Genomic DNA, 12,648 nt, shown 5'->3' with positions numbered 1-12,648 from the left:
GGGGGGGGGTAATCAGGGTGCACCATGTGTTGATTGGCAAGATGAGTCCAGATAGTCAAGGGGAGAAAAAAAAGTCAAATGATAACGTTTGGCATGGTTCTGGTTTGATTGATGGATTTCAAAATTAAATCAGAACACAACAAAACCAAGAGGAGTTTGGCCATCTTGTAGAACAACTGTCTGGAATCTTAGACAGGTGGAGAAAACGCTTATTTCAAGTCATGCAAGCAGCATACTGTAGCCGATTCAAGAGGTTTTCTCAATACAAACCTGCCTGTGTGCATTACAAATCACTTTTTTTTTTTACAAACTCCCCCTCCAGAATCCAGACTGTTTTTTCACAACATGCAACACAAACCCTTTGTCTACACATGCACCAATTGAGGAACCATTTGAAGAGGAATCATTTCATAGTCAGATGGAAGTTATATTTTACGGTCGTACTTGGGAGCTCTATGCCGGGGAACGGAGCTTGTGGTTTGCCTGCTATTACCAACAAATAAACACCACGTTAACACAAATGCACAAATATTTGACATGACAAACACATGATGCCGAGACTTGGAAAATCCTCCCGCTAGGTAGGCAGAGATTAAAAAAATATTTCATAGCAACTAATCAGATTAGATTTGAAAAGACTTTTTATAGTTTAAGATATTTAGGAAGTTTCAAAGGAGGATTTTTTAAGTCAAGGGTGAACACAAGTAAGAAATATTGTTACTAAATAATAAAGTGAATACTGGACGCAGTTACGTCGGAGTCATTTGCCAATGACACAATCGTTTCTCATACGGAATTATTCCAAAAGGCCTTACGGGAATAAACCCCGCAAATATGTGAAAGACGGTATGCCAGAGTCACGTTATAGTATAAATATTTAAAAAATAGAGCTACTTTCTTAGAAATAGGCAGGAACTATGATCTATGATTATTAAGCATGTCACTTTTTTGCAAGTTAGGAGTTGCAGCTGGCGGAGGATGCAGCATGAGTAGAAGTAGTGTTGTATCTGTGGAATTAAAACATGCAGGGACACAGAGAAATCAATTCCTTGGAATGTGGCGGATGGTATGAGTGAGAAACGGGAGACTCGTCCGAACCGGTTAGCACAAATAGGAGCTGGATCGGACTGTGGGTGTCGTAAACTTGAAGATTTAACTGGCAGGAATAAGAAGAAGTTCCTTGCTTAATTGCAGCATGGTGTGACAAATAAAAAGGTAATCTAACTGTGAGAAACACAGTTAAATATGTTATCTGTAGAGAGGGTCAAATCGAGCCGGTGTTTGACCTATTGATCTGTAAAAAAAAAAAAACAGCATTCTATAGAAATGGGTGTTCTTACGAGGAAGCTCCAGTCCCGTGTGTCCGGTGGTGTTGCGTACACAAGGTGGGGAGTGTCTGCCGTCAGCCATGTCGGACTCTGAACACTGAGCCTCGCCGTGAATCACAGCCAGACCCAGACGCAGGCGCTCTGCATAGGACTGCGCCCTAATGACGATAGAGATAAAAACACATATTTAGTCACATGGATTTCAAAAGACATTGGCATTTACACAAAAGAACATGTGTAGGATTGGTAATTCTGGCATGAGACTGAAAACCCAGAAAGTGTGTGGTTTTTCTTTTACATGTTTTGGTTATATGCCTGAAATATGATCTGTGGTTACCAACTGGAGAAGGTCTGAAGCTTCCATGTGTCATTAGAACAGCCGTTACTAGCAAGTGACTACATAAGACCACTAAATCTAAATTAGCCACATTTAGCTTAGTCATGCGCCCGTGATGTAGCTTGTTTTAAGTTAGCTTTTTACTTATAGTGCTTGCATTTACACTTTCACTATTATAAAGAGAGTGTTCATATTTGAAGAATAACCTGCTGAACAAATTGTGCATGTATAATAAATGTGTGTTTGCCACTGATCTTATTTTCTGCAATATTCTAAAATCCAATAGAAAAATGTAATCGTTCTTTGTTGAGGGAGCCCTTGCAATGCTAACTTCTGGATGGGCCGTCAAAAATAAATCTCTTTATTGTTTTAAATGAAGACAGTTGAAACGTAATTTATCAAAACAATGCTAACAGAAGGCAAGAAGTAGCCGAGGTTAAATGTGTTTATTTGTATCCTTCAGTTACCTCTTTGCTGCTGATGGGGACTTGGCCACAATGATGGCATTCCTGTAATCAGGAATCTGACAGAATGAAGGAAAATGGATGTCAATATTTACATCATGTGATTGATTGGTTTGGTCAACAGGTGGGGTTAACAACACTTAGACTTAAACACACACACAGATAAGACAATGGATTGATCACCTCTTCTTGGATGTACTGAATCAAGAAAGGAGAGGCACGCAGGTTGTCTACTGGGAAGCTGAAGAAGCCCTGGATCTCCTTCTGATGCAAGTCCATGGTGATAATATGTGTTATCCCTTTGGGGTAAAATACAGATTAATAGCCGGGTCTTCCCCCCCCATTTAACACAGGTACACAGTCAACTGTTCATTTGTGAACATCAAATGAAACACTACTGATGGAGAGGGATAAAAAGACAGGCACACACAAATCACAGGTGCTGATGAGTTGTGTTCTCTTTACCTGCTTTTGCTAGCATTGAAGCTAACAACTTGCTAACTATTGAGCCCCTCTTCCTCATCTTGCACTGTTTGCTGTAGGGGAAGTAAGGGATGACTCCAATGATGTTCTTTGCACAAGAGGTCTTGAGGGCGTAGGCCATTACCAGCAGCTCCATAATAGCCGTGTTTACATCTCTGTTTGCATGAAAAAATAATAAAAAAGACATGTTTAGTGATAGCCAAATAAACTGTTCAAAGCTGTAGTTTGTGCTGATGTTAAACTCACCGCGGTATGGTCTGGATGATGAAGATAGTTTGTCCACGAACTGATTCTTTCACATCCACTCTAGTTTCTGTTGTGATAGGAAAATTAGGGACACAATCATTTGATTAAGCAAAGCTGCATCTTAATTTCACTGCCGTCTAATACTGATGACTTTTTGTACTTTGTCAGTAACTGTTCACCTTCAAAAACATGTAGTGCAACCCACAGGACAACTATGCAAGAGCCATAAAAGCAGAGTCGTATAAGTGTAAATAATGGGAAGAATTTAGCAAATGTATCAGTCACTGATGATAGGTATTTGCACTGGACATGTTCTGTTTGTAGTATTATGCAGGTAGTCATACCTGGTTATGGTAACCAGTAAAGTGAGGTAGTCTATGAATTGAGTGCAGTTGTTTGTGTAGAAGGAGGGTGGGGGTCAAGCATGGTGGCAGCTAGGTGTTAAGCTTTTCAGCAATCTACAAAATATGGTATAGCAACCTTACTGATTTTTTTAAATCTCACTCAACATGTTTATTTTCCCAGCCACTTTAAAGGGACCACACTTGACCTCGTGCTGACCAAGTTGTGGAACTCCTGTCTAAGAATCCCAGGCAGATTAAATTAATAACCTGTTTAAAATGTCTTCTAAACTCACTTGTAATTATGTTTTCTATCCTTTACTAATTGGGTACTATCAAAAAAGGTTCTATAGAATAGAAATCCTGAAATCTATAATTACCAAACATTTTTGTTGTTAGCAGGAATGTGTTTTTAATATTCTCCTCACCTCTGTTCGATTCCTGAAAGACCACAGACTTCCCCAGTTCAACTCCCAGCCTCCTGTGAGATAGATAGATAGATAGATATGTATATTTTGTTACAGCAGCAATTGAAATCTTTAAAAAAGGTGTAAAAAAGTCAAACATAATAAAATACAAATAAATAAACAGCAGCAAGTAAATATACATATCTACAGTAGAAAGGACATGAACCACAGAGACAACTCAATATAATTTTCTAGATACAAATACACAATCGTGAGGTGCTCATTGTTTCCTTCATTGTTTTATGACTAGACAGGCTCTCGTTTGGAACAGATTTGTATACAACATTTTGAGTAGTCAGCAACGCTGGAATAAAATGAAAAGATGCTTACTCCGTTATCTTCTTTGCCAATTCTGTGCATGCTACGGAGGAGTTTGCGGAAAAGACACGATAACCACTTTTAGCGACGTTCATCGTGGCAGAGCAGGTGGTTTATTTCTCACTGACAGCAGAGGCTCCTTTTTGTCTCGGCGTCTGTTTCTGATTCTCTTCTAATGACGTTGTCGTTAGCTAAACAGCTAGCTAGCTACCTACCATACACTGTACCGCTAGGTTAGCAAATCACACGAAATGACCTCCAGTGTGCGACATAAACTCAGCTACAGCTAAACTTAAAATTAAACATTAAATACTGAGTTTATTTTACTTATTTGTCCAATTGCTTGCGGAAAAACGGTACATAACTGTCACAATGTATCACTATAGCCTTACAACTGTGTTAGCACTGAACTACGGAATTCCCTTTGGGTCAATCTTGACAAATACGCTTTGCGGAATATATATTTGTTTGAGGATGATACTGCGTCAAATTAGCAGTGGGGGATAGTAACAAAGTACTTTTACTCAAGTACTGTACTGATATACAATTTTGATGTACTTTTATTAACCTGCGTATTCATTTTAATCCATTATTAAATACACTTTGACAAATATTCATAAATTAAGATATCCAAAAGCAGTATATCAAATTAGTGAAAGTATCTCTGCATTTACCATTTGTGATAAAACCATTAGTCCAACTCTATTTTAGAGTAGTTGCAAAAATAAATTCCTTAATATGTTGTTCTTACTCCGAACTAAATACTTCACACAGGTGTGCCAGTGTGACTGAAAGACATCTGAGTGAGATAATCCCTAAATAATGTAATACTCAAACCGTGCATTTACTCAAGAAGTATTGTTTATACTTTATTATTTTATAATGTGTGCACAAATTAATGATTAGACTGATCTGATAAACTAATAAAGTGATCATCTAAGATTCATGGACTGATGACATTTTAATAGTTTAGTTAAAACCAAAGGCAGACAGTCATAACAAGCCCCTGTTATTTATTTGATTATTGCCTTCAGTTGTTGATAGATAGATAACTATTTGCCTTTCTATAAATCATTTACTCATTGTAAATATGGCATTTCTGGCAGCCTATCAATAATACTCTAACTGTCCACCAGATGTCATTACTCATTAGCCCTGGATACCAAGTACAGTTATGTCTTATAGTCTTAATCCTTTTTGAGGAGGGTGTGTTGACAGTTTAGAATTATCCTTACTGTATGTTACTAGCCTGAACCAGCCCTGTGGGTGCAAACAGAGGTAATTGTTGTTGTTGTTGTTGTTGTTAAACAATACGAAATCTTCTGCAGAAAGATAAAGTGATACATGCAGAACGTGTCGATCCAGAATCATTGACCAACTCACTTTGTTTGTTTATCCAAAATGACCTGTGCACTTCTTACAGGAATTATGACATTTTAATGGGAGTGCCTGAGATTAACTTGTATTCGACTTTAACTTCCCATGGTTTCATTAATTACAATGTGGTTAGCTGGCATATCTTTAATTCTGCTGGCGGGCAAGAGGACAAATGTAATTCTCACAAAGTCACTCACAAAGGTAATTAAGATATTCAACACTCTGCAATACCGGAAATATTAGATGACTCCACCTAAAGCACAATCAAGTTCTTTCAGTAACTTGATTGTGATTGGTGTGCTCTTGAGGACTCTGTAAATGTTTGATATGGGTCAGTACGTTGTTGGCACCTACTGTACATTGTACCTCCCCAGTCAGGCAATAAATATCACCTCAATCTTGGCTTTTGTAAAAACATCTGATGTCTTTTAACTGCTCTCGTGTTTGTTTTCCTCAGTGTAAATGACCCTGTGTGCCGGGCCAGCCCTGAACATTGAATAAGAACATTCTCAAGTTTTGAAAACAACCAAGATCTCCCTGACTGATATCCACAGCTGCAACAAAGAGAAAAAACATGAACAAGTTCAATGAGAGCTGTGTGGCTCTCTTCTTGAGGGTGTGTGAATATAATGGAAAGTGTAAAAATTGAGTGATAACACGCTCATATAATCTGTATCTTGTCAGAAGCACAGGAGTAACCAAATGAAATAGAAATCTGCCCTATTTCTGATAGACGTCATGCTTTTTAATTTTGTGTTTCTACATGCAGGGCTTTGCGAGAAATCACAGGTTAATCTCCTGGATGGTGATGATGGAGGTAAAAGGTCATAGTGTGGTCCGTTATCTTTGTTTTCCAACGTCATAATCTTTCATTGAATCCACGCTCGAGCCTCCATGTAATACATATCTGACTCTTTTATTAAGGATTTGTTCTTTATCTCATTATGTTCTCATCAAACACCACCTACAAAGGTGAGGTGGGCAGAGTGAGAAATAAAGAGGGAGAAAGAGGAAAGGGAGAGTATAAAAGAGAGAGTAGAGGCTCCTCCTTGTTCGCTGCGTGTGTTTCTTGTGTGTTTTTCAGGCTGTTCTTCACTCACACTCTCGCTCAGCAGAGATTCAGAGGTGGAGAGCAAAGCATCTCACTGAGAAGAAAAAAAACAGGGGGGAAGGGAAACAGATTTCCATCCTCTCTCACCAGGAAAGAGACATATACAAGAGATAAGGTATAAATATAGTGTTTATTTTGAAGGAGGTTGGGTTCTCTCATTAGCCCTGCCTTCTGCACGTGCTCAGCCCTGCACTTCTGTGTTCCCAGATGGAGAGGATGCAGGGAGAGGCAGAGGGGGACCACCTGGAGAGACCAAGCCCACTGACTGACAAGGAGAAGGTGATGATCCAGGACTCCTGGGCAAAAGTCTACGAGAACTGCGATGACGCCGGGGTGGCCATACTCGTCAGGTATTTCTTTAGTCTTACTCTCCTGTTTTGAAATGTTGAGTTAGGAAGATATTTCCTTTTTTTTCTGTTAAAACAAGGCATTGCACATAATGTGAATATAAAAAAAGTAGAACATAAACTAATATAACATATAAACATCTCAAAATTGAAAAAAAACATAACAGAAAAGTATACATGTTGACTGTCAAATCTGCCGAATAAACAGTGTGAAGGGCCAAATTACAGCAAAAATATAAAAGTAGGATATTATTTACATTAAGTGTGCAAGGAATAACATATTACATTAAATATATATTTGTTTCTTTAATTCTCACAATAATAGAAGTCTTGAATGCTGACTTTTCATCAATCTTCTCCCAATTTCCTCAACTTTAATTAGTCCACCAGCAATAAGGTAAAAATTGCATTCGGTCTCTTCCCCCCTCAGTAATATAACTGCACCTGCGAGGCTCACTGATAATTTTCTGCCACAGAAAACCGCAAAAATATCCACCTAAATCAATGTAAATCCAGGGATTATATCCTCCCTCCGAATTCAGCTGCCAAATTCTGATCTCGTTGACTTTACAAGTTTCCAGGCTGTAAAAAAAAAAGGAACTATTTTTGCATCTGATATTCTCGCCTCTACTCCTTTTTCTTAATCCTATTCCTCAAATAGTAGAGGCAGAGGATAAACATTGCAATCCATCAGTCAGACATCTTTGGCTCCCAAAGGGTTCCCTCCCAATGAGCGGGTCATGTTTTGAATGCCTGTTCAGAGGGCCGGGGAACCTGCAGCAGCTTGACTCCATCACTGGCAGTCAGTGCTCCGAAACGTCCCTCTTTTGTCTAAAATCATGGGATGAAAGAGTCCATCACAACATCACCACATGTGTTGCTCAATATTGTTCATTAATCATTCATGCTTAGCATGCAATCCTGTTTGAGGGTGTTGGTGTCACTGTTTTTATTGCTTTAAGGATGGAACATGTGGGAAAAACAACCGGGATACATTTTGTGAGCACAATGACTTCTTTTGACAAGTGTCTGGCAAGTCACGCTGTTGCCTTTATAATCCTATGATTGCAGCAGGTGAAAGTTGAGAGGGAGGTTAGCAGCCATGCAGGGTGCAACACGATTATATTTACAGCTTACTGACTTTTAGGATTTAGTTGCAGCACTTAAACACATCAAATCACTATCCCACTCTTTGATACGCATATTGAAACTATAACAATTAATTGAATGCACTTTCTTCTTCCACATTCCTCCACAAACACCCTATGACCTTTCAGGAATTTGAGGAATGACAATCGTTTGATAAGCGACGCGTGACTGTGCTAAATTCTCCTTTTAGTGGTAAAAAGCAAATCACTGTCGCTCTCCGTAACCTAGACTTGACCTTTAACCTTTTCAAACTCCAAAGCAGTTTATGACTCTGAAATTAAACATTTTCTCTGGATTTAACTCTTCAGTTAGTCTCGACGAAAAGATAAGAAAGGATAAAGAGTCCATAAAAATACTAATGAGGCTATTTATATGCAACCACAGGTCATGCAATTACAAGAGAGAGAGATTAAACACCACGGCTCCTCATTAGTTTGCTACGAAACTAAGAACACTTTGCTTAGCTTCTATCTCTTCCCATTTCAGGCGTTTTAACTCTAATATCGAGCCGTATGCTTCACAGAAAAATATTTCCCTCCTTTTTGCGATAGTTGTTGCGGAGACAGTGGGAGATGGGACAACAGGTCTAGAAAACAGCAACCAGATGCATTGGCGCTCTTCCCAGACAGTGGATGGAGGGAGTTTTTAGTTATATTTGCTAATTCTCTATGATACCTTTGAGGTTCAATCAGGGACTTAAACCAATGAAAACGTCTTTGAACTCACTATTTGTACTCAGAAAAAGCAGGCTGTAAGAATGCTAAAATCCAGACTCGGAACTTGAACAGAAAGCATTTGACATGTAAGCCAAATGAAACATGAAGCGTTGGCTGTCAGGTGAACTCATCGTAACCTGAGCACTTGTTTTCTTCACCTCCCCCTCTCTAACAAGACATCACAAATCATTTTCACCTTCCCTTTAATTTGCCATGATTGAAGCCACTTTACAGAACAATTCAGACACATTTGCCAACAGTTTCACAAGGGGGCACAGCAGGAAATGACAAAGATGATTGTCTAAATCCAGAGGCCGGATTTCTGGAGCATGACCTGTTTTTAGCCATGCATTTTCAACTGCGCAAGAGATAACATAACACCAAATAGATATTAGCATTGATAACGGGATACCGATTTGGTTTAGAATCTTATAAATCCTAATTCACACAGACGTTTACACTATGTTCACATTGAAGAATAAATTATATAAATCCATGAGGTAACATTGAAAAAGGCCAATCTGAAACTGTTATGAAACAACCTGTTACGCACATGTTATCTGACACATAAAAGTGACCGTATTTAATGCACATTTTAATATAATCACCTGTATTTTTTTTAAGTAAAAATATTTAATTAATGTAAGTACTGTATGATCACGTAAAGTGCCAAAGTATGTAGTAACATCATGGTAGAATACAATGTCCTGACAAACAAATTAAACTGTTTTACTGTAATTTTGAAAGCTATACAAAATGTCTGTCATAAGCATTAGGATTTATGTGCAGCTGGAAGCTTTTCTTGTTCATTTTTTAAGTCTTTTTAAATGTATGGTGTCACACTGTTACAAACTTGGATTCACAAGGGAAAAAGGACTCAAATGCACAACCCGGGAGCCAGAGATAAAGTATAAGCAATATACTTTTATTTGCCAAAAAGGATATACAAAAAGAAAAACACTCTTTGCGAGGTGACAAAAATAAAGAGCTTCAATAAGGCTCAACAAAAAACACTCATAACGTGAGGAACAAAATTTACAAAAAGTTTTCAGGAGCGTGAATCAGGCATGTGTCAAGATTAGCAAATGCTGACGAGCAGAGTTCTGGCATGAGGACAGGACAAGACGAACTGACAACAAACAACGGGAAACAGGGGAATATAAACAGGAGATAACTGGGCACAGGTGAAAACAATCAGGGGCGGGGCTGGGCTGATGAGCGTGGGAGAGAACACAGGAAGGGAGTCAAGAGCCGCGTTCACACCGCAGTACTTTTCCCACTTTCGTTCCGATATAGTTCCGAAATGTCGCGTTCACACCAAAAAGAGCCGGAACTAAAATGAGTAGCCAGTCCCCAACTCCGGGGACTTCCGGCCGGGGACTTCGGGTGGCAGTATATGCCGTGGAGTTGTATGCGGCTTGCCAGTAAACCCAAAGCAGAAGAAGAAGAAGTGACGTCAGTGGCTTCATTTGCCTAATCCTTCCCCAGGAATTTATTCCGGTGTGAACGCGATCCGTACTTAGTTAACGAGAACTAAAGAGTTCTCATGAACCTTTGTGGGAAAAGTACTGCGGTGTGAATGCGCCTAAGGAACCTGAAATGACTTAGCACTTTTGACGGTGCACAACACACACAGTAGGCCTATCACCACAGTGAAGCAAAGCAAGCACTTAAAGGGAAAATATGCAGCATTATCATGTCAGTGCCGATATGTACTGATGGTATCTTGCCAGCTCAGAGGAAAATGAACGTGGGTTTGCAGGATCGAGCTGAGGGCGAGGAGATTAGTGGAGCTTTGCAGCAGCTGCTCATTCTCATATCTCTCATTTACTCATGACTCTCCTTCCTTTTGCAGGCTGTTTGTGAACTTCCCCTCATCCAGGCAGTACTTCAGCCAGTTCAAGCACATCGAGGAACCGGAGGAGCTGGAGAGGAGTGCACAGCTCAGGAAGCATGCAAACAGAGTTATGAATGGCCTCAACACGCTGGTGGAGAACCTCGACAACTCAGAGAAAGTGGCTTCGGTGCTGAAGCTGCTGGGCAAGGCTCACGCACTCCGACACAAGGTGGAGCCTGTGTACTTTAAGGTAAAAACACACTCAGAGATGAACTTAAATCCTTAAATAAAAAATAAACAGTTAAAGCTGCATGAATGTATTTTTGACCACCAGAGGGCAGAGAGCAGACTAAATTATAATCTTTAGGTGCTGTGATATAACCCTTTATCAAGGATTTTTTTATACCACATTTTTGATCCCACTCATTGCTATCTTTGTCCTTGACTGGTCCCAGACTTTCCTGTAAAAACCATTAGGAAGCCTGGGTGAAGGAGGTGGGAGAGCAAAAAGGAAACACATGTCATACAAGAAATGATGTCTCATTACATAATAGTGGAATGATGATTTTCAAAAGAGTGTGTGTGTGTGTGTGTGTGTGTGTGTGTGTGTGGTAACATGCCCTATGACCCATCGTAACTGTGCGCACAGGGCCCATTGTTACTTCATTATGCCAATATAATTAGAGTTGTATTCTCATTTACTAATTTAAGACCTTCAAGATAGCTTAAGAACCCCATTGTTCAAATGTAATATTTGTGATATTGGGCTATATAAATAGACATTGATTGATTGTATTGTGCTTCCCAGATCCTGAGCGGTGTGATACTGGAGGTCCTTGGAGAGGCCTTCTCAGAGGTTGTGACACCAGAGGTGGCCGCGGCCTGGACCAAACTCTTGGCTACAATGTACTGCGGCATCAATGCCGTCTATGAGGAAGTGGGCTGGTCTAAGCACTCAAGCTCAAGTGGGTGAAGCTTTTGGTCTGGGTTTATTGGACAAGAAATTTCACATTTTTGGGCCACGGCTCATGATAGAGGGAGGAATTGACTATACTGACCATTAATGGGAAGCTTTGTATCTGGGGAATACAGTTTAATCTATTATAATCGTGGGTTATGCGACATACACTTTAAATGAGTACTGGTACTGTGCCCTTTTGATAGCTAAGAGAGACGTAGAAATTAAATCTCTCCTCGTTGTTTTTTATACTCTTGTAAAGGACCAAATTATTAAGGATAGAGGGAAAGTAAATGCAAACAGTGGACAAGAGGAAGAGGTCACATTTGACTTGGATGTGCCTTCTACTGAATGTGTATATCTAAAAAACTGCCATGTAAATACTGTTATTTCTAAATCTCATGTGACGTTTCCTTCGATTAGTCCGTGCCCACTTGTGTTCACTTAATGAGGTATTAGGAAGACATTTATACATTTTCTAACAGTTAATTGTGATGATTGTACATTTTTTTCATTACGGCTCACCTTTGTATCTGTATTTAACAATATTTTGAAATAAAAGAAAACCATGAGACCTTACTGCCACAGTGTTGAATCCTTTTAAAAGTATATATAGTAATCCAAATCCTCTGCATTTCTACGTACTACTGTGTTGACATAATTAGACGTTACCTTTTTCTTGCTTGGCCTACCGCTCTCTCTGAGTCAGCAGTGCTAAGTATAAGCTGCTGGAAGACCCTATTTATAAAACCATTTATACAAATGCTCTCTCTTTTCTTATTATGGAGAGACCCTGCTAAATATATGGGAAATTGATTGGTATCCATTAATCCCTGTTTAGGCCTGCATGGAGCCAATTTCTAAAACACCTTTTACAACATGCTGTCCTTTCTTATTTAAAAAAAGACAAAATAAAGGTTGATTTTTTATAGCTTCGAGGACAAAGCGAAGTGGGTTGTTTCATAATAGAAACAAACAGCATGCTCTGTTTACCCCTTAGTCCTGCCTTAATCCTGGCTAATCCACTGAGCTAATCTCCCCAATCATGAGTGAGAGCCAAGAGAAAATACAAGAATAGTGAGACACAAAATCTGCCTTTTATAGTTTGAGCCTCTCGATGGGAGGAGAAGCCTCAGTGCTCTGAACCACCATCGCCCCCCAAGGCAGAA

At 39.4% G+C, this 12,648-nt stretch overlaps 2 protein-coding genes across 3 annotated transcripts in view; one reads left to right on the top strand and one right to left on the bottom strand.

Moving 5' to 3' along the window:
- Window positions 1-4,419, bottom strand: part of LOC104966931 (phosphoribosyl pyrophosphate synthase-associated protein 1) — a 10,124-nt gene extending 5,705 nt beyond the window's left edge. The window contains exons 1-8 of one of the 2 annotated variants that reach the window (XM_010796280.1): window positions 3,997-4,419; window positions 3,628-3,680; window positions 2,859-2,925; window positions 2,595-2,767; window positions 2,313-2,428; window positions 2,133-2,188; window positions 1,341-1,486; window positions 445-486 (exon numbers count right to left, since the gene is read on the bottom strand). In XM_010796280.1, coding sequence (XP_010794582.1) covers window positions 445-486; window positions 1,341-1,486; window positions 2,133-2,188; window positions 2,313-2,428; window positions 2,595-2,767; window positions 2,859-2,925; window positions 3,628-3,680; window positions 3,997-4,079 — 736 coding nt within the window. In that variant the 5' untranslated portion in view covers window positions 4,080-4,419. The remainder of the gene's footprint in view (window positions 1-444; window positions 487-1,340; window positions 1,487-2,132; window positions 2,189-2,312; window positions 2,429-2,594; window positions 2,768-2,858; window positions 2,926-3,627; window positions 3,681-3,996) is intronic. The other variant, XM_010796281.1, reaches the window with a different exon arrangement.
- A 2,031-nt stretch (window positions 4,420-6,450) lies between these two features.
- Window positions 6,451-12,058, top strand: LOC104966930 (cytoglobin-1-like). The gene is made up of 4 exons (XM_010796279.1): window positions 6,451-6,587; window positions 6,680-6,822; window positions 10,540-10,771; window positions 11,330-12,058. The coding sequence occupies exons 2-4, from the start codon at window positions 6,680-6,682 to the stop codon at window positions 11,492-11,494; spliced, it is 540 nt and encodes a 179-aa protein (XP_010794581.1). The 5' UTR covers window positions 6,451-6,587; the 3' UTR covers window positions 11,495-12,058.
- Window positions 12,059-12,648: the final 590 nt, after the last annotated feature.

Source organism: Notothenia coriiceps, unplaced genomic scaffold (assembly GCF_000735185.1).
Source record: "Notothenia coriiceps isolate Sejong01 unplaced genomic scaffold, NC01 NC01_scaffold00037250, whole genome shotgun sequence".
NCBI lineage: Eukaryota > Metazoa > Chordata > Actinopteri > Perciformes > Nototheniidae > Notothenia > Notothenia coriiceps.
The sequence above is the reverse complement of the archived record's forward strand: the minus strand, read 5'-3'. Positions and strand labels throughout refer to the sequence as shown.